Genomic DNA, 23,901 nt, shown 5'->3' with positions numbered 1-23,901 from the left:
AGCGCTGTTCCCTTTTGCCTGATGCTCCTCGCATAGTTGGGTTTTCTCTTCTTTTCTTTTCCTTTTCCCCCCCCCTTTCTTTCCATTTCTTTTCTTCTTATTATTTGGTTTTTTTTGTTGTTGTTTTTTTTTTGTTTTTTTTCCCTCCATCACCAAAAGCAAGTCGGGGGAACGACTGTGTCTGATGCCTTATCTCTTTTGTGCTGACTGCTGGAGATGAGCCTAGGCTTGACCTGACCATGATTCCAAGGACTGGCACTTCTCTTTTACCCCTACTTTGTAGAGATCCAGACCTTCTCTTCCTGATTGTCAAGAAAATTAAATTATTGCTGAATTTGGAAATCTAGGCAGCAGCAGTTTACTTTTTCCCTGCATCTCTCTGGAATCGTTTCTGGGATATTTCCAAATCATCACAGAAAGCAGGAGGAATGAACCGGCAGCTAGTGAAAATTTTGACAACCTTGTTTGCATTTTTCTTAGAGACAAACCACTTCAGGTAGGTGATACCACTCTGTAATAATATTTGTCAAAAGGTTGTGAGAATCATAACTATAAAGATACTACGTCACAATAACCTAGTTTGTTTGCTGTATTTGAGAGTGTTTTGTGTTCATTCTATATAGACTATCCCTTTTACACTCAGAGACTCGTTGCTTGGTAACAAACACAAAAAATAATAATCTCAAGTTTGGGTGTTCTATTTTCTATTTTCTGATGCAAAGATGTGGGTTTTTTTCACTGTATATCAATATAGCTAAGAACATTTTCTTTGGCTTTTCTTCCAAAATGCAAATTCTCAGCTCTCGGCAGAGGTTGTTTAGGAAGTTGCTTTCGTTTCCCCCTCTTCAGTCTTTGGAAATTATTGTACCAGTTTTGTCAGGGATGTAGTTATTTGAAATTAGAGAACCAGCCCTCTGATTTTGGGAAAACCCTGGATCAGACTAGTATTGTGTTCACTTAAAGTACCAGGGTTTCTGAAATTTTTTTAACATTTTATGAGCTTTTGCTTCAGCTATTGACTTTTTTTGTGGTACTAAGCAAACAGGTTCGTCTTATTAACCAGAATAGCATTTAAGATGAGATTCATTACAGTACTGTATGCTGCTGTGCATCTGCACGTACAGATGTATCTGCATGGAAAAGTGCTTTTCTAAGAGTAATGAGGTATACATATAGTGACAGAGTGGAACAGTGTTTATATTTGTGAGCCTGGGTTCACGACACGACTCATAGCTAGTGGGCTCTGAATGAAAACAGAAGTAATTTGTCTAGCAAGAAGTGTAGCATATTATTTTCCAGTTTTTATTTTCTTAACTGAATTATTTCATTATTTAAGTTGGATGTATCATCTGCTGTGTATTAAATATTAAAGATATTCGTAATGGAACCCTGTCATTGACAAAAGCAAAAAGAAGCAACCGCCTCCTATAAACGGAACCTGAAAAAAAATGTGTGGAATCACACCACGAGAATTTACTATCACCTTACCTTTTAACAATTCTAGTGAATTGTTTCTCTTTTGTAGCGAGAGAAAGGATTTGATATTTGCTTCTCCTTTCAGATGATCACATGTATATGTGATTTTTTTATACTTGCGTGTAGATGCATGAAAATACCCCATGAAAGACTCCTGAAACTGAGGGGTTTCCTTTGGGCAAATATTTAAACAAAGATTGGTTAAGAAGTCACAGTCAGAATTACTTTTAATTTAGCTCAAAGATAAAGTGGAAACAGAAACAATGAAATTGGTTGTTTAAGAAGCAAGATAATGTTTTATTATTAAGTCTGTGCCTCTACACACCAAATATGACCATTTTCATCCTAGTTTCTTTCTCCCTGGGGAACAACCATGGGGAACTCCTAAATTGTCTTTCTCTGCAATATCTAATGTGCTTGCAATATGCAATGTGCTGTGTACACATCATTTCACACACATGATATGGTACCATAAGTTTGCTCTTAAATCCTTAAAACAGATATGTTCAAAGACTCACATATAAATACCATAATAAATTTTATTACTCAGTGCTCATCGAGTGGGGGGTGAAACCCCCCTAAGATCGGTTGTGAATGACTCTGGAACCCTTTTTGCCAGGTTGGGAAAGAATCCAGACACTCTCTAGCATGATTTAAATCTTTTTTGGGTAGCATCTGTAAAATCCAATTTTTTTTCTATCTGTATCTTTCCTGACATTAACAAACCCGGTATTTTTCAGTGTTGCTTTTTAAGTGTTGCTGGCTGTTGTTTGGAAGTTTAAGACCACCTTAAACCAGTGTTAACATAACATTTTAACAGCATCCATGTAACTAAAATAATGATATACAATAGGGTATCAAAGTCACTCTAAGATGTTAAGGTGAAGAGTAAATTGAATCTTCTAAAGTCTTAAAACTGTAAAAAATGTATTTTTAAAGCTAAGATTTTTTCTGAACAGAAAATTGTGTTCATGCTTGATACCTAAAACTCATCTTTATTTCTAGAATAAAGTTTTCAGATAAAAGGTAGAGTGTGTTGCTCTTTAAAAATATTAATTTTATTTAGTGCTGTAATTTCTCCATGACTCGAATACGATACAAGCTAAATATTAGCTAATGGTGGCTAATAATTTATTTAGGACGACTTTCTGTAAAGAACATGATTCAAGATCTGGAAAATCCCCCTCACAGACCCTGTCTCCTTCAGATTTTTTGGACAAATTGATGGGAAGGACATCGGGGTATGATGCTAGAATCAGACCAAATTTTAAAGGTAAGTTTTCTAAGACTTCTAATTAATTAATTGATAACTTTTGGGACAAATTATAGGTTTTGAGGGGTTTTTAACCTCTGGGTTTAGGTTATGTTTTCAATAACTTCAGTTTTCCAGTCTTACAGTGCCATGGAGAACAGTTGATCCATGGGGTGGACTAGACCAGTGTAGGTGATAAGGGTCCAGAGCTTGAAAACCCTCTTTTGACATGACACTAATGTTCAGCTGTCAGAAAATGCTTCTGAAGGCCGTACTAAATTAACGTAGTCAGTAAGATTATGAGCTTCACACTAAAACCAAATGAGATGACTTGTTCCTGAAATTTTTAAGCCACAAAGACATTATCATTAAAACTTCCATGCTGAGATATTGTCTTCTTTATAGCAGTTGGAAGAAAAAAGAAATCTACGTTTTCTTTCAACTCAAAGAAAGTAAAAGCTTCTTCCCCAAGGTAGGGGGAACTCAAGGAATGTACACAAATTTTATCCTGCAAATGCTGAATGAATAATAAGAACCAATGTCTCAGGATCCCTATAAAAGATAGAAACTGTATTCTGTTTGGAATTTCCATGACAGTCGCCTTTTCTTCCAAAATTTGGACTGATATGTGGAACATCATCACCACCATCCCTGCACAAATAAAGCTGTGTACTGGAAGATTCTTTTGCAAACATTATTACTCAAAGCAAGTTTTCCTTGCTGTAGTCCTGTAAATCCCTACAGAAGAGAGTACAGAATATCTTGTGGCTTTCTATGAAAGGAGTTGGGAGAGAAGTTTTCATTGCCAATATTTAGCATTTTGGGAGAGTCCTATAATTCCACCAAATCATCTCCTCTATTCCAATTTAAAGCTCAGAATATGGTTTTACTTTGAAAACCTATCAAATGCTTTCTCCCTTAACAAATCTTATGCCAATATACATTTGCAACTCATATCTATTAGCTTTGGTCACTGAAATGCATTTTTTCCTGTATTAAGCCTTTTTAGCAGTGCTGTGAAGGTTGATAATGGCTGGAAAAATAATCGTTTCTTAGCCAGTGAATGAACTCTAAGGAGAGAAGAAGCTCACATGTCAATGAGAAAAGTGTTTAATTAAATTTAGATCAAAGATCAGTTTCTTCTCTCTGTTCCACATGTGCAAATTACAAGATTTAGAACAAAGTGCCTTTTTTGACTGCTTCCTATGCCTGAGTGAGGAGCAAACTAGTATGGATTTCAGATCCAAAGGTTTGAAAGCTGATAAGTTAAAAAAACCAAGTCAGTGAAGTCGAAAGTCTTAATTTCAGAGTATTTTTCAAAGTGCTTATTGAGTTCCTGAACTGGTGTTCACATCAGCTTAAAGTATGTAATATTGCATTAATCTGTCACATTCATTTTGTGTTTGCATGTGCATCAGTGAAATTTTAGGAAACATAAATGAAGGCAGAAATTGCCTGAATTGAGTAAGGTATCAATCCTTAAGAACTTATTATTGCTCTTCAAATGGGAGGGGCGCTAAAAAATCTTCATCTCTTGTATCTCAGACAAAAAACAGTAATAGCAACAGTCCCATGAACATACATGTCTTAGAGACAGCTCTCTATTGCTCCCCAGTATGTGTCTACAGCCATTTCATGAAAAACATAGGAAACAGGTTCGTAGCTTTGCTCCCCTCACACTCAAGTGTGTAGAGCAGGTATGGTGTGCACAGCAGGTAGGGTGTGCACAGTACTGTATGGTTGGTGCACGATGAGCTCTTTGACAGACACTTCTCCCCTCTGAGTCCTGTATTTTGTTTGCATTACCAAAGTGAAGTTGCTGCCTGTTGACACCTATGAACCCTCACTGGCAAAGCATCTGCCATATTTTGTTTTTTGATTTTTTCCTTAAGTCACGCTCCAGAGCAGGATGGTACTTTGCGGCAGTTTGAACTGATAAGCAGATCTTAAAAGCTTTCTCATAATGTCGTGTCTGTGAGCTCTCCCAGAGCTCTCAGTCTTCTGGTGAGAGGCCTGAAAGTTCTTCTTGTTCTTTGCTATATTCATTTGAATGGTATTTTGGACCTCAGAGTTTAGAACTAGAGAGTTAGGTCATGCAGTTTTGAACTTCACATCACCAGTCAAAACCTTGTCAGCTGATAACTCTGTTTATTAGTCAATATCCATGTTCTAGTTGCCCAAGTCTCATTAATGTTTCAAAAAAATTGAAAATACTTATTGTTCTATATTGCATACTTCTTCCTTTTAAAAAATAAGGACAGCTGCAAAGGAGTCAAAATAAATTTATTTTGCTTGAAGTTAGTATAAAAAGATTTTATTTTTACTGAGTCTTTACTGTGTCCATAATAAATTGTTCCAGTTTTTAACATTCATAAATATGTTTGAGATAATTTTGGGGGTAAGGCCTATTGTACAATACTGATATTCTAAATCAAATAAATGGAAGAATGTATGAAATGCTGAACGAGTACCTGATTCATAACACTTTCTGTATTTTAAGGAAAGAACTTTTTATCATGAAAGAGGCCACTGGAGCAATGGTTTAAACTAGGGATCTTTTATCTGGCTTTGATATTAGTCTGGGGATAATATTTGTTTACTATGTTTCAGAAGACACTGTGAATCAAGATAGTTGTGCCACTATTCAGCTTCTCCTCGTAGGGTCTTGAGGGGCAGCTGTTTGAGGAGTGGCTGAGGTCACTTGTTCTGTTCAGCCTGGAGAAGAGGAGACTGAGGGGAGATCTCATTGTGGTCTTCAACATCCCCATGAGGGGAAGTGGAGGGGCAGACACTGGTCTCTTCTCTGTGGTGACAGTGACAGGACCTGTGGGAATGGCCTGAAGTTGTGTGAACCAAAACCTCCTCTGAGGTTTAGGTTCAATATTAGAAAAAGATTTTTCACCCAAAGTGTAGTTGGGCGCTGGAACAGGCTCCCCAGGGAAGCAGTCATGGCACCAAGCCTGACAGAGATCAAGAAGCATTTGGACAATGCTCTTGGGCACAGGGTGTGACTCTTGGGGTGTCCTGTGCAGGACCAGGAGTTGGGCTTGATGATCCCGATGGTCTCTTCCAACTCAGTTTATTCTGTGATTCTCTGATTCTACTCGTGCATTCATCTAGCTTTTTCTGCTTTAGACCAGTTACACAGCTTTTTCTGAGTCCACTACAGGCATTTTAAAGTGTCAGAAAAGTCTGATTTCATGGAAATGCAACTGAGTAGAACACATTTATCTTATGCCACTGATTATACAATAATTAAATATACTTTTATGACTAGTTTGAATTACTGGAAAACAGCAGCTATTAGATTAATTTTTGAAATAAAGGCTGTGCACTCTAAAGAGAGAGGAAAATGCTACTTACTGGAACAAGGTGTTTTATCCAGATAAAGCATTTCATCATTAGTGACTGCTTTTTCCTATCTTGTTCTTGCAAATTAAAAAATTTAGGAAGATAGTGGGAGAGCAACAGGTGAATATATAAACATTTAGACATCAACAACAGGAGTTTTTTGGTTGTGATTTTTTTTGTGTGTGGTTTTCTTTTTGGTTTTGTGCTTGTTTTTTTTCCAGAAGCACTGTATAATGAAAGATACTTTCTCTTCTGTATTGTTCTGTCTTGTACATTTATTTGAATTCAGAGGAACATATTTCTTTTTCTTTTTGATTCACCAAATGGTTGGATACAAAATGACCAGAAACTAAGAGGGGATATCCCCCTGATAAAAAAAAGCCTTCTGAAAATCCAGAAGGAAGTGCCAGAGTGACAGCTCTCAAAATTGCGCTTCTTTAATCACCCTCTGTCAGATATTGCATACTTTTTCATCTTCCATTTACCTTTCATTGAGTTTGAATAGGCTAATAATTTGTGTAAGGACACAGAGGGGAATACTTGTAAATATGAAGACTGCGATCCAGTACTAACTGAAGTCCCCGACAGTCTTTCTGTTAACGGCAAATGTATGCTCATGGTCCTATGAGTTGATTTGCAGTTTCCTCTTCAATTATGACATCAGTTGAGCATGGTTTCTGTAAAATAATAAAAGGTGAGGCTTGCATGATGCATTTTTACTTTATTAATATTACTTTTCTATTTTTTTAATGGTAAAACCCAAGAGAATCAGTCTTTTACTTTCTCCAGTGCTCACTTTGCTTTCAAAGTGAAATAAACCTCAGAAACAGCAGCCTAGGGTACTTGTGTTATGAAACTAGCCAAGAATGTGCTTTCTCATTGCTAGAAACCAGGGATTGTGATGTGGTATCTTAGCTTAGTGTACATTCAGCTCAGGCTCAAGAGCACTCCATGTAATGCCATGATATGAGGGATCAATCTAAAACTGAATCACAGCATGAGATGTGGGGCTAATGGAAAGCCAACTTGAATTTAACATTTCCTAGCAGGTGTTGATCTTCAGAGGTTACTAAATTATTTCGACTTTCTAAAACACTGTCATCATCTAACACCACTTAAAAACTAATCATAATCTAGAATTATAAGATAGGAAAAAACCCCCATTATCTATAGGCACTGCTATGTCCCTTATGCCAAATACTTTAAGTAATAGGCTGGCTGTCATGCACTCGGCACAGAGCAGGGGAGCTGGTCACCAAGAGCTGCAGAAGTGTTATCAGGTATGGAAAATATTTGCAATGAAGATGATTTTATTTGTATTGAATTTGATTCCATGTTTTAAATTCAATCTTTTCCCATTGTATCATTATTTACTAAGGAGTATTCTGATTTTTATGGAATTACGTGGAGGTGTGCAGCAACAGTGCCTATTAATGTTACCCTCATGACTGGATGGTGCAATACAGCGTGAATTAACTTGCTCATAAGCTACTGTTTTGTTAGTGATGCATTTTGTGGGTGTAGGGCCATAGTGGTAAAAGATTAGTCTGTGATTACAGCAGTGTAATGCCATTTTCATGCCGAGTCTGTGGGTTTATATCTGAATAATAAACACATGGACTAAGTAATTTACTGAAAATTAGCCTGACAACTGTTACAGGAAATGGCTTATGCACTTTAATACTTTAACTCCTTGGCAGCAAGGATCAGGTTTTCCCATATGTTCAAACCCATTGCTTACTTATTTGGCCCCTGAGTTAACCAGTAATGAAAGCTTAAGAAACGTGAATAGAAAACTCTGAATGACATTTCAAGGTGAAACTAATGGCATCAAGCTTAATAAATAAAAGCAGTTTCTATGCATGTGGTAAGAGTCTGCAAAAAGTTGACTTTCATCTAGACATATAAAAGTTGAAAAGCATACCGAAGATAGGCTGTGGGACTGTAGCAATTTGTTCTCTAGTGGTTAACAACCTTCCCACTACACTTCAGGCAGTAATAATTTCTGGCCATGAAGTCAGATGTGGTGAATATCCTGTACTGGGCTCTTCTTCACAAAGGGCCAAGTTCAAAGGCTCAAAGGGCCAAGTCCAATGGAGACTCAAATCCTGTTCAGGCAGAGCAGCATGTAGTAAGAAAGGGCATATTGTTGATGCACTCAAGTTTCAGAGCATGGGATGAAGATTCATTATCGGAGAAGGGAGACTACTGGGCCAGTTTTCATTTCTGGCCAGACCATTGCACTCCCTAAATACAGTTGCTTACGATGTCCAAGCATATATTATTAGAAAGGTAAGCCTCTGGTTTCTTTTCTGTCTTGAAAGATCTAAAACTTACACTGTTTCCAGATAAAGCTGTGTACACACATCTCATTGCACGGTAAGATGCTGCACGAGGATACTTACCTGCAGGACATGGGGTTTATTTGGTTTTGGTTTATTTTTCTTCAACTGCAAAAATGAGGCTAAGGAAATGATGCTCAGTCTCTGCCATAGGTATGCACATTTTCGTCAGAAGTATCCTTTTAATTGTGTTTCTTTTAAAACTGCTGGGGGGAAAAAAAAAGGGCTATGAACCTTGCACTTCTTCCTCTCTTACTTTAATTTCAGGTTCTTTCTCAGAACATGAATAGGCTGGATGAGTTGCACGGCTACTTAGGTTATGTCTAGGCTACTAGACAAATGGGGCCAGACAGCAAGCTCAAGGCACCCGTGATTATCTACGCTGCTTGGCTGTTTGTTCATTTCCTGGATCTCTTTCTGAGCTTCCTGCAGCCAGCTGATTCTAAGGCAAGACAGAAAGGCTGTGAGCATGCAGCAGTGTAAAGCACAAGCTAAACAATGCTGCCTGGCATCCAACCTGAGGATCTGACCAGGTCTTCTTTTATATATAGATGTTTAGCCACAGTCATCCATATTGTATTGGTGTGTTGCCTTTATTCAGAACCAGTTATTTAATTAAGAGATATCAATAGATTTGGATGTTGTCATGGATCATTATTCAGCTGCTGCATAAACTGCAAAGGGGATTTATGAGAAACAAATGTCAAAGCAGAGCTAAAGACCTTTGATATCAAAGGAGGAGATGCTATTGTTTTGATCATATTCTAATTTAAGTGTTATGTTTTTATCACATCCAGTGTCATGTTCACACTTAAATTTTCTATGCAGTTGAAGCCTGCTTATTTTTTTCCTCTATAGATTTCCATAGAATCCTACAATGCTTTGGGTTGGAAGGGACTTTAAAGAACATCTAGTTCCCACCCCCCTGCCACAGGAATGGACACCTTCCACTAGACAAGATTACTCAGATCTCAGGCCAACCTGGCCTTGAGAACATCCAGGCACAGGTCATCCACAACTTCTCTGGACAACTTGTTCCAGTGTCTCACCACCCTCACAAAAATAATTTCTTTCTAACATCTGACCTAAACCTACTCTCAGTTTAAAAACATTATCTCTTGTCCTGTCCCTACACATCCTTGTAAAATGCCCCTCTCAAGCTTTCTTGTAGGCTCCCTTTAGGTAGGCTGGAAGGCTGCTGTAAGGTCTCCCCAGAGCCTTCTCTTCTCCAGGATGAACAGCCCCAACTCTCTCAGTCTGTCCTCATAGAAGAGGTGCTCCATCCCTCTGATAATTTTTGTGGCCCTTCTTTGGACCTGTTCCAACAAACCCATGTCTTTCCTGTGCTGAGGGTGCCAGAGCTAGATGCAGTATCTCAGGTGGGGTCTCTTGAGAGTAGAGCAAAGGAGGACAGTCCTCTCCCTCTCCCTGCTGCCCACACTGCTTTTCATGCAGCCCTGGACAGGTTTGGCTTTCGGGGCTGTGAGCACACACTGCTGGGTCATGTCCAAGTCTTTGTCCTCAGGGCTGTTTTCAATCCATTCTCTGCCCAGCCTGTACTGCTGTTTGGCATTGCCCAACATACAGGACCTTGCACTTGGCCTCATTAAACTTCATGAGGTTCACACAAGCCCACCTCTCAAGCCTCTCAAGGACCGTCTGGATGGCATCCCTTTCCTCCAGTGTGTCGACTACACCACACAGCTGGGTGTCATGAGAACACTTGCTGAGGGTGCACTCAGTCCCACTGTCCATGTCACTGACAAAGGTGTTAAGCAGCACCAGTCCCAATACTGACATGAGCTGTTGGACTGGGACATTGAGCTGTTGACTGCAAGTCTAGCAGGATTGATGAAAGAGCATCCTGCACTCCAGAGTCCCTTATCACCATGCTCAGGGCTCTCTAATCTTTCCTGATGCTCCTCAGGCTGCTGGCTGTGTCACTGGTGCCCATGTGAACCAGCAGCAGTGGGTAATAGTGGGCTGTATGAGGGTAAGCAGCTCACCTCTCTTGAGAGCACACAGGGGCCTCCCTCCATACCTCGTGGAAGAGTCACCCACTGTCACCTTTTCTCAGCTGCACAGGTCTTTACACAGGGAGCAGATGGAGCTGCCTTGCTCAGTTCCAGCAACAATCCTGATCTGACAGGTCTTTCCTCTTCACTCTCCAGAGCAGTGAAGTGGCTCTGTGAGGGCACCTCAGCCTCCAGGGGAAGTCTCTTCCTCCTGCAGGTCCTTGCCGGTTCAAAGTTCCATTCTTCCGCATTACTGCTCCACTCCCTCTGTGTGTGCTGGGGGGGTTCTTGGGTGTTTGGCTGTGGGCTGTGGGTCCGTATAAATCTCTGATTAAGTCATCAGAAAATGTATGTTTGACCGTTCAGCTTCCAAATATGCATTTCACAGGCTTTCACAGATGTGTGATTTTCAGTCTGCAGAGAGGAGCCCCTCAGATGATGCAGACAGGGTGGTACAGGGTCTGGCAAAACTCTAAGATGAAGGGTGCACAATGTATGGCATAAATAGTGACCTGACAATGTCATAAACACCAAGTCCATGATTAAATTTCTAAATTTGCAGAAATATAAATGCTCTGATACTGGAAACTGTGCAAGATCTAAGCAGTACAGTACATGAGAGAGAAGTGTAATTTGCCAGTCATTCAGTTACTTATGAGAGTTAAATAAGAGCAGCCTAGTGGCTTATTTGAACTGTGCCAACTACCAGCAATCCTCAAGTATTACCAGGGAATGAAGACATAATCATTACTCCTGATGCATCAACTGTGTTAGCACTTCATGAGTCAATAAAAGAAGAAAGCATTTAAAAGAGGACTTTGGTGGAATTTGAGCCCACAAACAACCCCCATGCCCCCTCCCTGGAAATCTCTGATCCACCTGCTTTGTAACACTTGGCAGTGCATTACTGTTTTACTTAAAGTTCCTAAGATTCTCTCAGTTTTTCTCTCAAGTGTGCAAAGTACTGCTCCAGTCTGCTTCACCGAGCACCCACCTCTCTCCTAACCCGAATTCAGACTCTCTGATGAGGCACTGCTCCACCTCCATCTCCCTATATGGACCAGGCCTCTCAAAGCCTGTCTTGTATTCCACAGGAAAAAGCTTCCTCTCTCTGTGGATCTGTAATCACTTAACATGCCACGCTGCCACCCCTCTCTGGGTGGCCTGCCTTCCTCTGCAATACATAGATTTTTTGCTCCAGTTTTCTGTGGAGGGCTGTGAGCCCTTGGCAAAAGAGCCCTCTGCACTCCCTTGGAGGAGAGAGACCTGAAGGCAAAAAGACTCTCCCCAGGGATAAGCAACCTTCCTCGAGTCATGGTGACAAAGTGAACCAACCCCAGCATGCCTTGTTTCTATATGGTAATAGCCTGTACCCATTTGGATAATTGGTTTCTACCCCAACCCCTGCCTTTCCCATAGAAAGCCCCTGTTTCTGCCCCTGATCAGGGAGCATTTGTCCCTGGCCTTCCCTTCACAGAGGCTGCTGGACAATAAAAGCCACCTCTGTGGAACGGCCAAACGAGTCTCCTGTCTCTCTGTCCCCGAGTTTGCCTTGGGTGATTTCACAAAGGGCTGAATCACAAGAGCTGCTATCACTTGTAGCTGAGAAGTTGCTACACTTGCTGGAATCACCTGCTGCCCAGGGAGGCCGGCCACCACCCCTGGAAGAGCTGTTCCTTGCAGGACACTCTAGGAAGGTTGTGGCACAACAGTGCTGACTAGCATTGGACCCCCTGCGATAGTTTTCTCTCAGCTTATAGAGTTCTCTATCTGATCCAAAGGAGGATAAATGATTCTGAGAGGTCTATTTTGAAGCAAAGAATTCAAACTTGACTAAGCCAGGGAAAAATGCAAAGGGAACATGACTTTTCAAACTTTCAGTGTAGCTGCTTGTCTGAGAAAGGGTGGCCTTTACTCTTGACCACTTTGATGAGATGCACAGAGGTGCCTGTTGTAGCCAGTACACCTTAGGGGCAGCTGATGTGACTGTAACAGAAGGTGTTGTAAGGACAGGGTTTGAGAAACAGCACTTCTCTAACATTTCCTGATAATTGCCCCGACCGCTAAGATAGAAGTATTTTTAGCGGTGACTATAGCTGCACTTTAGGATGAATCCCACTTCCTCTGAATAAGAGACAGTGAGAGATATCCCACCCCATTTTCTAAGAAATCCACAGCCTTGTAGTCTAAGAGATGCAAGTCAGCATCCCTTCAATCTGAGACAGGCATAGAAGCTCTTAGAAAGGACCCTTTCTTCATGAAATCTCTCAATACTTTGTTATTTGCCACAAAACTGATTGTGTTTTAGAAGGAAAGAATGAAAATCTTGACTGATTTTTCAGTGTATGTTGATCTGGTGCAGAGTGGTCTGAGCAGTGGATCCTGAAGGAGGTACCTCAGCCCTGCTGTAATGACAGTCTCAGGAGGGTGCACAAAGAGCCCATTGCAGATTACTTGCTCTCTGCAGGTGGAACCCCGCCCGCTGTGCTGAACAATCATGTTCTGCCCATGGACCACATGGTTCCTCCACAAGGGCCTGGGTAATCTGCACCAAAGCATCAGCCACTGCAACTCCTTCTGCCTGCCATGGGGCTGAGATTTCCTTGGCTGTAGCAAACAGTGGGCTGTCTGTGGAAGCACCGTAGCAGAATGATGCTCTTCTCCAAAAGCTAATAACCTCTACCTCTGTGTTTCTGTGTCTCCAAAGCCCAGGGCTGCAGAGCAGCAACTGGGCACATCTGTGACTAGCTGAATTGTGAGCACTCTCCCTTAAACAATGGTAACCAACACTCAGTTGATGCACACTGCACAAACAAACTCATTGCTCCTCCACCCCAGGAACACAACTACAGGTTATCTCCCTTGCTTTTGTCCTTGGGGAAATATATCTGAGAAAAGGCTAAATGCTTTCCTTAAACTGACACAATTAGTCGGGGAAAACCTAGGATTCAAATTTACTGGACCGATACTCATCATGTTAGACTGCCTCTAATGACTACATTCCCGATGTGTGTTGTTTTTATGTCCATGTCTCAGCCTATGAAACTATTGTATCAGAATTGCTATTTCTACTTGCACTGTTTACTATGTCTGATAAAGAATTAGTCCTAAATAATAAATAAAACAACAGAACAGCTTGCTCAGAATGCTGCTATAAACTCTCACACTGCAGTTTAAATCAGTTCTTGAAGAGATGCAAATTACATGCATGGTGCCAAAGCAGGAGCATATGCAAAAACTCCTTTTTTTTTCTTTTGTGAATTTGCCTGTTGCCTGTGCATAAACACATGTGCATACTCTCCCTCATGTTAAACTAAAAATGAAGATGTGTTCACTCTACATAAGTTTCAGACTGCAGAAATTTTCCTTTTCATACAGTGATATCCCATCAGATGGAGTACTCTGAGGTGTTAAAAGCCTTTGGCCAGTCTGCTTATAGGAAACATCTGAAAATAAGCATCTGGGAGAATTTTTCAGCTCTTTGGCTCTGTACTCCTGTGAATACTTTTGCACTCTTTGGCTTCATACCCCTGAGAGTTTTAGTTTTGTCACATTTCTGAGGTGTGTTTTATGTGAGGTAAAGCATACACAATCTGTTAAAACCAGATTTTAGCTCCTTTTTTTAAAATAAAATATAAGTTTGACTTATCAAAGTTAAAAATAATTACAGATAGATTCAATTCAGGTCAGTAAGTTTCTTAGTGTGGACATAGTCTCATTTGGATGACTTTGTAGAAGACTTCTGCTCAGCATGACTGTTGGTGGTAGAAGCTAGAAGAAGATCATATGCCCTGACCCTGAAGCATGGTTTAAGTCAGCAGAGACCTCAGCCTATGTGAAAGCTGTGTGGGGCTCCTCACAGCAATGCAGTGAGCATTCTGCATCAAAGAGCAGGTTTGGTATTGATAAAAAGTAAGGCAGTCAATTTATAAGATGCTTATTTTTTAGGCTGGCAAAGAGTTCTCATTCCCCTCCCATTCTTCCAGTCATTTTATATCTATGAAGAACTGATGACAGAAAAAAATGCTTCTGAAAGACACCCAAGAAGTACCTTAAGGATGCCTTGCAGTAAAAACATAGATCATTTTTTGCATTTAGGATGTGGGAGACCAGATAGGAGGTTTCCAAAAGGAAAGGAGATGTGTGAGGGAGAGGGATAGGAGGCTGAGTTAAACAAGCAACAGATCAAGTGATGGGAGTATTGAAGATGAGAAGACTTAATTTCAAAATAATCTTCTGATTACATTGTGTGGAAATAAGTTGAATTGTAAGGAGGTAAATACTTAAAAATAAAAGGAAAATTTTATTCTGTTAGTGCAAGATGTGGTGGATGTTTGGGTCAGTGTCTTTGATCTGTCGCTGATTGACATCTATACCAGCTCCTGATCATTTCTGTTGTCATTTGTCCGTATCACTGAACCATCCTATCTGTTTAAATCACATTGTTCACCTCTGTCCCATGTATCATTTGGTGTATAATTCCATATCAGCCATAAATCAAAGTCTGCTCTCTAATATTAGTCACCCAAGCTGCTTTTATAATTCAAGTCCTGCATATGGCTTCAGACAGTAAAACAAGGAACATTATGGAGAAAAAGCTGGCAGAATTGTGAAATAAAGTGACTTTCTGAGGCTCAGAGGAACAAGAAAGAAGTTAAAATCGATTCTGAGTCCTTTCTGTGGCCACAGAGATAGGTATTGTCTAAGCCCTGTATTTGAGACTATAGTTATTGACACTTATAGCTGAGCTTCCATTCATTTCTGCAACACAAGATCAGAATTACAAAGAACAAAGTAAGACATATTTAGAGAGAAATGAACAAAGTAACATTTCTTTTTAAAGAAATATTTTGAAATGAGTATGCCAAGTAAAAGTAATCAGTTCATTCTGACTGAAAATAGAAACCTAGGCTGGTAACAACATTTTAAAATTATTATTAATACATTTCTTTCTTTTTTTTTTTCATTAAGTAGATCTTCCCTCCTGCCTTCTCTTTTCAGTGAACATATTTATATCTTGTGGTTCCATGCAGTCTCTTGGATGAATTGGCTACTCTGGTTTCATAAAACATTATTAATAAGATTACCCAGAAGGAGTTTGTCTGACCCTATGCTGGAGTGCAGATTTCACGACTGTAGATGTAATATAATCTTTTATTTAACCACATTCAGGAGTGTCCCAGGCCTCTGCATACATTATGCAGTTCACATGCCAATGAGCAGGGAAGAGCTCTGTTTTCATTAATGCAGGGCAACTGAGCAGTTTCTCAGGATCAGGTGTGAGGAGCATCTCTGCTACCTGGTCTCAGAGAGGCTGAGAGGCACTTCACACTGTTTTGTGATAAGAAGAGAAATAGGGGTCTGGATCTTTTAATGTCAAAGGAAAAGCAAACAATTCCATTTGCCCAAATACTATCCATTGCTCTATTGCACTGGAACAAGGAAAACTTTAAAAAGAGATGCCTTGCGAAGAGATGCTTGTCATGACTTGGAAATTTGAAAGATCAGTGTGTGCCAGTTTGGCCAAATTTAGAAATATATCCTCTGAGAGAAGGCAGGTCACAAGCACCCCTCCCCCCCAACCAGGTTCAGGAAAAAAATAAATTTTCCTCGAAAGAAAGCGAAAGAGATAAAAACTATTTATTTAATAAACACACAGGAAAAGGTTAATAATGCTAAATAATAAAATCTCTCACTGTAGAGAAAAAAACTGGGAAAATATTAGAATCCTCCCTTTTGGCCTCCCTTCTCCTTGGAGCTGGGACTTGGCCAAGGGCCAGGCCCTCTGTGTTCGGTGGAAAGTCCTCCCGATGTGTTCTGATGTTGAAGCAGCCCAGCAGAGAAGAAAGGAAAAAATCAGAGTCCCAGGAAAACAAAGTTCAACTCTCTGGAGGCAAAGGAGCTGAAAAAACAACTGGCCGAAAAGCTGGCTGGAAATGAGAACAAGCCGGGTGTTTCCCTCTGCTCTCTCTCTCCTGCCGCCGCTGAAATGCAGACTGCTTTTTATCCCTGTGTCCTTGGAACACGATGACAAACTGCAAACTGCTTTGAAGAAGTTTTGCTCAGTTTAAAGGCAGGGAAAGGCACAAAATTAATTTCTGGGCATAGGGCAGCGACATGGGATACACATCATAAAGTCACCCCAAGACAAGTGGAAAGCTCAGAGAAAGATAAACGATTTGATAGACATATGAAAGATTAAAAGATTGATTTGAATATTCTCAAAGTTGACATAAATTCTAAATAACTGCACTCAATCTTGTAGTTCCAATGGGAAGTTTCCAGATGTAAGATTTCTGATTCACTGTTTTTTACTTATTTCCACAGTTTCATTTGCACATGGAAGACTTTAGCTCTGGGACTGGCTGCACCCAGTCACAAGTGTTGCTGAGGGTTGTGTAGAAATATCTGAGTGAGCTTTCAAGTGATTTGCTCAGAGATGCACTGCACAGCACAGCTATGATACAGAGCTCAGCACAAGCTATAATGTCTGAGGCTAATGGCCTCCAGTGAATTCCAGCCTGCCATGACTACATTGGTACCATCCCTCAAACTACCTACGTGAAAGACAGCTCTAGCACATTTGTACAATCCGTTGTGACTGCTATGGCTATATATTCTTTGTAGACTAACTCAAGTTAGCTGGGTAAATCAGGAGCATGTCAACTGTTTAAAGGGCTTTTTCTTTTCTGACCTCCTGGTTTGTGAGAAATAGTGTGAGCGGGATGAAATAGTGCCCAAAAATTGTTCTTGTTCAGTGTCTGTTAGATCACCTATGTGGATATATCCCACTGTAAGCCAGAGCTGACAGTAATGTATATTTCTGTTATCAGCCTCAGCAGAAAGAGTCAGGGAAGAATGAACACCTCATATGGCCTATCCTGTAATGCCAAATGCAGAACTGAGGAGGCTTTGTAGAGTGTGACTTACCTTTCTCTTCCAGAACTGGGTCTATGGACAAAAGCATTCACTGAATGTGAAGCATGCCAATCCAACAATTTTCACAAGAGCTTTAAGGCACAAAAAAGTGCATCTTAGCAGGGATTCTCCTTCCTTAAAATGTTGATAGGATTTTACCAGCATGACTCCTGTTACATTCAGCAATAGTCCCACAGCTGAAAACTCACATACCACTTCAGGAATTGACTATTCACTGTTTGAATTCAGTCTGTGTCAATGTATATATATAGAGAGATGGCTTTAGCAGTACTTACTCCAGAGAATTTTCTTTCTGTGACTCTTCCTGTAATCACCTGGACTTGACAATCACTGGAGTATTTGTCTTGGGAGGTCTCAGTGGTATTTTGCTGAAGGAGAGCTTTCAGTTCTGAAATATTACATGCCCTTTTTACATCCAGGTCATCTCATAGGGCCACATACTTGCTCAGATGCCTTCTCAAGTAAGTGAAGGGAAGCAGCTTAAATATTGACGTAAGAGTAGAGTTCTCTTTTTGTTATTTTGTTCATGTATATTTGTGTGTGTCCCTGCATGTGCACTTCTGGAAACAGGCAGCTGGAACTAGGGAAAAATTTTACTTTCTGCTATCTGTCATGCTTTCCTGCTGATTCCATCCAGAACTGCTTCTGTATCTCACCTTCTATGGGTAGGGCATGTTGTGTCTCCCCCAGTCTGAAAGATACCATTTTCATAAGTGGTATTGCTCACACGTATTTCTCAGAGGCTTGGTAATTCTTGGACTGAGTGATATCGATGGGAATGAGCGTCCTAAAAAGATTTTAGACACCTAAAGATCTCTTCAGGTTTTTCTCTGGTTCTCTAAGTGCTTTTGTGGCTCTTAGCCTTAGGCTGTTGATCATAAATATATATTGATTACAAAGAATACGATTCTGAGTGTTGAATGCAACAGTAAGTGCCCAAAATCATTGCCATATTCCTACCAGGACAAATGGTATTCTCAGCATGCTAAGTTATTATATATGACAGATGAACTTTCAGAGGATATTGGTTTTAGCTTGATGAAGCAGAACAATAATTTCGTCTTTATTTCGTTTTACCAGCAAATTGAATCAGTGCAAAGTACCATACAATTACTGCATTTTTTGAAACCTCTGCCCTTACAGATTTTTTGGTTTGGTTTGGGTTTTTTTTTGTTGTTGTTGTTTTTTGTTTGTTGGTTTTTTAAAATTTGGAGGTTTGTTTGTTTATTTAGTAGGTATTATTATCATGAATTAATAATAAGTGACATAAGCTTAATAATCCACACTGGACTGTGTTGAACACTTCTAAGGAAGAAGGAATTCTCTCTTTACTGAGCATGATTATACTTAGGCAGTCAGGGCGATGAACTTGACAGAAATCCCATAGAAAGACAACCTCATAGACAAAAGGCATCACTACCCAACAAAAAAATTTCACCTTGATTTGTAAGCCTTAGGGTAACTATGTTGTCCTGGTGCCATTAATTTTGCCTCCTGTGACTGAGCTGTTAAGACTCTAATGAGATGATGATGTTTAAATAGAGGAAAAGATTGGTTTTGTCCAAAGGCAAAATGCTAGGGAAAGAGAGAAATGTTACCTAGGTTCTTGCAAAAAAGCCTACCTGTGGTCTGCCTCCTGTTTTCTTACTAGAACCTTAAGCAAACTTTTTAAATTGTGTGAATTTTCTCATCAGAGTTTGGACTACACATTATACAGGCCCTTGAAAACAAGTGTGCAGCTGCACTTCTTCTGGAGTAGCTGCAGGATCCCTGTGTCTCAGAGGAAGTTTTTCAGTGCATCAAAGTCACCCTTGTCTCACTGGCCCAATACCCATGGTCACTGGCCACAGGACTGGCTGAGCTGCCTTTGATACCACTTCTCCAGTCCTTATCCTGTGTGCTACACTCTGAGCAGAGAAGGAGCTAGGATGATGAACAACTTGTCCCTGTCTAATGACCATGGCCAGCTGAGGTGTCCCAGCAGCAGTTTATCCTCATCTGCCTTACAGGGATGTGCCTGCAGTGCCTTGGCAAGCTCTTGAAGTGGTAATTCAGGCACCTGTAGTACTGCAGCTGCAGAAGCAGGGGCCTCCATAGGGGTTAGCTCTGCTTCAGGTCTCATGAGGACTCTGATGGATGGTGGAGGTTGTTCAGTTTGGTTGGGGACAAATGGTTTCCAAAACCCCAGCTGTCTCCAGAACTCACATTCAAAAAACCATCTCCAAAAAGATCCTCTATCCTTCCCTGCTGTCCTAGGATTTGTGTCACTGGTGCTCACATCAGCATGTGGGTCTTTGTTCTGCCATCATCCACATTTTGATCACCTCCCTTGTTTGAGTTGTGACATAAATCCCTGTCCCACAGACAAAGGGATTCTCAGTCTCTGGTGGGATCACTGCCTCCACACTTAGCCCCTTGGTCCTGTTCCTGGATTACTGATCTGTCTCCACACTCAGGTGGGATTGATTTTAGTCTTTTCAAATAGTCTTGATTATCCTGCTCTCCATGGTCAGGGGAGAAAGGAGGTTTGGCTCATCTTCCTCCTCTGTATATACAAAATAAACCATTTGAGATAGTGGGAAAAAACTCTTCATTGGCACAAGGATCAAAGTGAGAAGGTAGAGTAGAATATACTACATATAGAAAAAGATACAAGATTCCCCACAGATCTCTAAATATCTTGCCAATATTTCCATTGTCATTCCATAAGGTGGTTCTGCCTCATTATCTTTTATTTTTGCTTCCACATGTCTCTGGTTTGTCCACAGTTCTCTGTGTACTGTATTTTAGTTTGCCTTACAAAATCCCTTAATAAATACACATATCAGAGAAAATTGGCAAGTGCACAGGTATAATTTTAAATCTCCTGTATCATTATAATATTCCCTTCCCACTAAGGACAATTTAGCTATATGGTTGGAATTAATGTGAAGAGAAAAGGCTGCCAGCTGCAACCTGGAAACTCTACACCAAAAAAGACAAGAGTTGGGATGAAATTGAGGATACAGATATGATTAGTTGCAGTTAGGATAATCTCCATTGAAAGAGTACAAGTAAATCTTCTCAAGACTGTACCAAATGAAGCAAGATTTGTGACTGTGCACTATCAATACTGAAGAATATTCAGCAGAGGCTGGAGTTAGGATCTGGATGGGGCTCAAATATAGTCTTTCAGCACTCATCATTCCATATGGGGACTCTTCCATGCATTGGGATGGATTCACCCCCTCTGGCAGCTACTAAGGAAAGGATTTGCTCTAGCCAGATGGCAATAAGATCACAGACACCTTGGGCACTGGAGTTTTGAGACAATATGTCGCAGCAAATTGAGGGCAATATTCCGTGTATTCAGTTTTCTCATGGGTAAGGTGAGCAGATGAGTGCCAGGGACTTTCTGTAAGTGTTAAGTGCCCCGAAGTCACAGGAGGTGTGTGATACATTATAATGTCAGGGTTTTTCAAGAAGGCAGTGTATCAGAGTCCTGTTGACTGGCAGCAGCAGCCCCTCTGGGGAAGCAGGGGAAAGGGAGCTGCAGGGAACAGAAGCGATATCTTAGCTGTTTATCGGAATACCAGACGTACTTTCTGGTTGATTTGAGCATTAGCTGCCTGGTTTGGGCTTGGTTTGGTGTTTTTTTGCCAGAGTCCTTTCAAGAAACATTTTCCTTATGACTCAAAGAACACTTTGATTATCTTGAATATGCCTGAAAGGCACCTGGACTGTTACCTTGTTACATTGGAAGTGACAAAAGGAAAACTAGGGGGAGAAAATTATTTAGTTATAAAGTATACTTTGCTTAATTTTTCATATGTAATGTCAACTCTTTTTAGATTTCAGGCAATAAAGTCTAATTATTTCCTTTGCCTTTGAAGATTTTTAGATTGTGTTCTCAAACCTTGGATATACTTCACAGAAATTTGATGCTTTCATTTTCATTGAACTATTAGATTAGAAAAATCTTACAGGATGAAGTGTGTTTTAGTTTACTGTTACCCCTTGTCCTACCGCAGAATGCCCCACAAAAAGAATTGTTCCCATCTTTCTCACAGGCCTGCTTTAAGTATTGAAAAACCACAATGAGGTATCCCTAGGACCTTCTCCTCTCCAGGCTGAACAAACCTTACATACCTTTCCAATTTCCAGAGAGGATGTTGTGGGTGATTGTGTCAAAGGCCTTACAGAAGTTCAGATAAATGACATCTGTAGCCCTTCCCTTGGCCACTGATGTAGTCACTCTACTGTAGAAGGCCAGGCAAGAGGTATCCTTCGTGGAGCTGTGCTGGCTGTCCCAAATCACCTCCCTGTCCTCCATGTGCCTTAGCACAGCTCCTAGGAGGATGTCTTGGGGTGACGTTATGATGTGTATCCCATATCGCTGCCTATGCCCAGAAATTAATTTTTGTGTCAGGTTTTTCCTCCACAGCGAAAGATTTTACCATTTAACCTCATTTTCCTTTCCTGTGTGTTTGTTAAATAAATAGTTGTATCTTCTTCACTTTCCTTTGAGGAAAATTTATTTTTTTTTCCCGAACCTGGGGGGGAGGGGTGGTTGTGCCTTCTCTCAGAGGATATATTTCTAAATTTGGCCAAACCGGTACAGAGGATCTGTTCTATGATTTTCCCAGGCATAGAGGTGAAGCTGAAAGGTCATCAGTTCTCAGGGTCCCCTTTTCTCCTGTTTTTAAAAATGGGTGCACTGCTTCCCTTTTGCCAGTCACCAAGAACTTCACCTGATGGCCATGGTTTTTCAAATATCATGGAGAGTGATTTGACAAGTACATCAGTCAATTCCCTCAAGACTCTGGGATGTATCCAGTCAGGTCCATAAATTTATTTATATTCAAGTTCCTCACATGAGGAACTTGAACAAATCTGATCTATTTTTTTACTGCATTTACTGAGTTCTTATAGTGCTCCACATCTATCAGCAGAAGGCAAGTAAAAGACATTATAATTAGGTAGGGGAATGGAGGGAGGTATTTGTTTTGTTGTAGGATACAGTGCTCTGGCATGTACTTACTCATGCACATCTGGACTGCAGTCTGTGATGTGGCAGCGTATTTCCTAACATGCATAAGCCATGTTTTCCCAACATAGTTAAGCATGTTTGCTAGGTTCTGCTGGCACTCAGGAGCTGGAACTGTGATGCTCATGTATGATGGCCTTTGCAGGACAACAGCTGTGAGCCTCCTTCTCCACAGTTTTTACCGTCAAGAATGGTCTTCAGGAATCCCATGCCACTGAGACCTGTAAAAAAGTCCAGATCAATAGAAACTTAGTGGTGAAGAATTAGGCTCCAGAGCACTTAGGCAAACTGGACACACATGAATCTATGAGACCACATAGGAAACACCCACAAGTGCTTAGCATAGCCGTGGAAGCTGGGTGGTTGCATTCTTAATTATCTTTAAAAGGTCCTGGCAACTGGAGGAGGTTCCTAATCATGTGGAAAAAAAACATCACTCCTATCTCTAAGAAAGACAAGGAGGAGAATACAGGAGCTACAGGCTGGCCATCCTTACCTCAAAGCCTGGAGCAAATCCTCTTGAAGCCATTTCCAGATGTGAAGGACAGGAAGACGACTGGCGGTAGTCAACATGGATTTCTGAAGGGGAAATCATTCATTGGAATGCTCATAGCCTTCTATGACAACTTGAAAGGCTTCATGAGTAAGGGCAGAGCAGTGTATATCTCAACTTTAGCAGGGCTTTTGGCACTGTCTCTCACAACATGGAATTTTTGGAACAAACCAGATAAATGGGCATGGAAAACTGACTGAATGGCAATGCTCAAAGGGTTTTGATCAGCAGCACAAAGTCCAGCTAGTGGCCAGTCACTGCTGTTGTACGACAGGCACCAGTACTGGGCCAGTATTGTTTAACATCTTCATTGATTACGTGGATGATGGGACATGGTGTGCCCTCAACTAATTTGCAGGAGATATAAGACGGGAGGAATGGTTGATGCCCTAGAGAGTTTCCTGATATTCAGAGGGACCAGGAGAAGCTGCAGAAATGAGCCAACAGGACTTCACCATGTTCAGCAAAGGGAATGCAGTCCTGCACCTTTGAAGGAACAGTCTGGGAGATGCCCAGCTGGAATGCAGCTTTGCAGAAAAGGCTATGGGGGTCCTGGTGGACACCAAGCGGAACATGAGTCAGCAACATGCCCCTGCAGCAAAGGCAGCCAATGGACTCTTGGGCTGCATTAGGCAGAGCATGGCCAGCAGGCTGAGGGAAGGGATCCTTTTCTCTGCTCAGAAGTGGTGAGACACGCCTGGAATGCTGAGTCCAGCTCTGGGCTCCCCAGTATGAGAGAGACATGGTCTTATTGCCACGGGTCCAGCAAAATGTTATGAAGGTAATTAAGAGACTGGAGGATCCGCCATACAAGAAGAGGCTGAGATTGCTGAGGCCACTCAACCTGGAGCAAAAAAGGGTCTGGGGGATCTCAACCATGTGCATGAATAGCTGATGGGGTGTAAGTAAAGAAGAGGGAGCCAGATTTTTCTCACTGGTGCCTAGTT

At 40.9% G+C, this 23,901-nt stretch overlaps 1 protein-coding gene across 3 annotated transcripts in view; it reads left to right on the top strand.

The window, feature by feature from the left end:
- The first annotated feature begins 246 nt into the window (after positions 1 to 246).
- Positions 247 to 23,901, top strand: part of GLRA2 (glycine receptor alpha 2) — a 123,195-nt gene continuing 99,540 nt past the window's right edge. For all 3 annotated transcript variants that reach the window (XM_069003311.1, XM_069003300.1, XM_069003320.1), the window contains exons 1-2: positions 247 to 496; positions 2,616 to 2,749. In XM_069003311.1, coding sequence (XP_068859412.1) covers positions 429 to 496; positions 2,616 to 2,749 — 202 coding nt within the window. In that variant the 5' untranslated portion in view covers positions 247 to 428. The remainder of the gene's footprint in view (positions 497 to 2,615; positions 2,750 to 23,901) is intronic.

Source organism: Aphelocoma coerulescens, chromosome 1 (genome assembly GCF_041296385.1).
Source record: "Aphelocoma coerulescens isolate FSJ_1873_10779 chromosome 1, UR_Acoe_1.0, whole genome shotgun sequence".
NCBI classification, from domain to species: domain Eukaryota; kingdom Metazoa; phylum Chordata; class Aves; order Passeriformes; family Corvidae; genus Aphelocoma; species Aphelocoma coerulescens.
The sequence above is the reverse complement of the archived record's forward strand: the minus strand, read 5'-3'. Positions and strand labels throughout refer to the sequence as shown.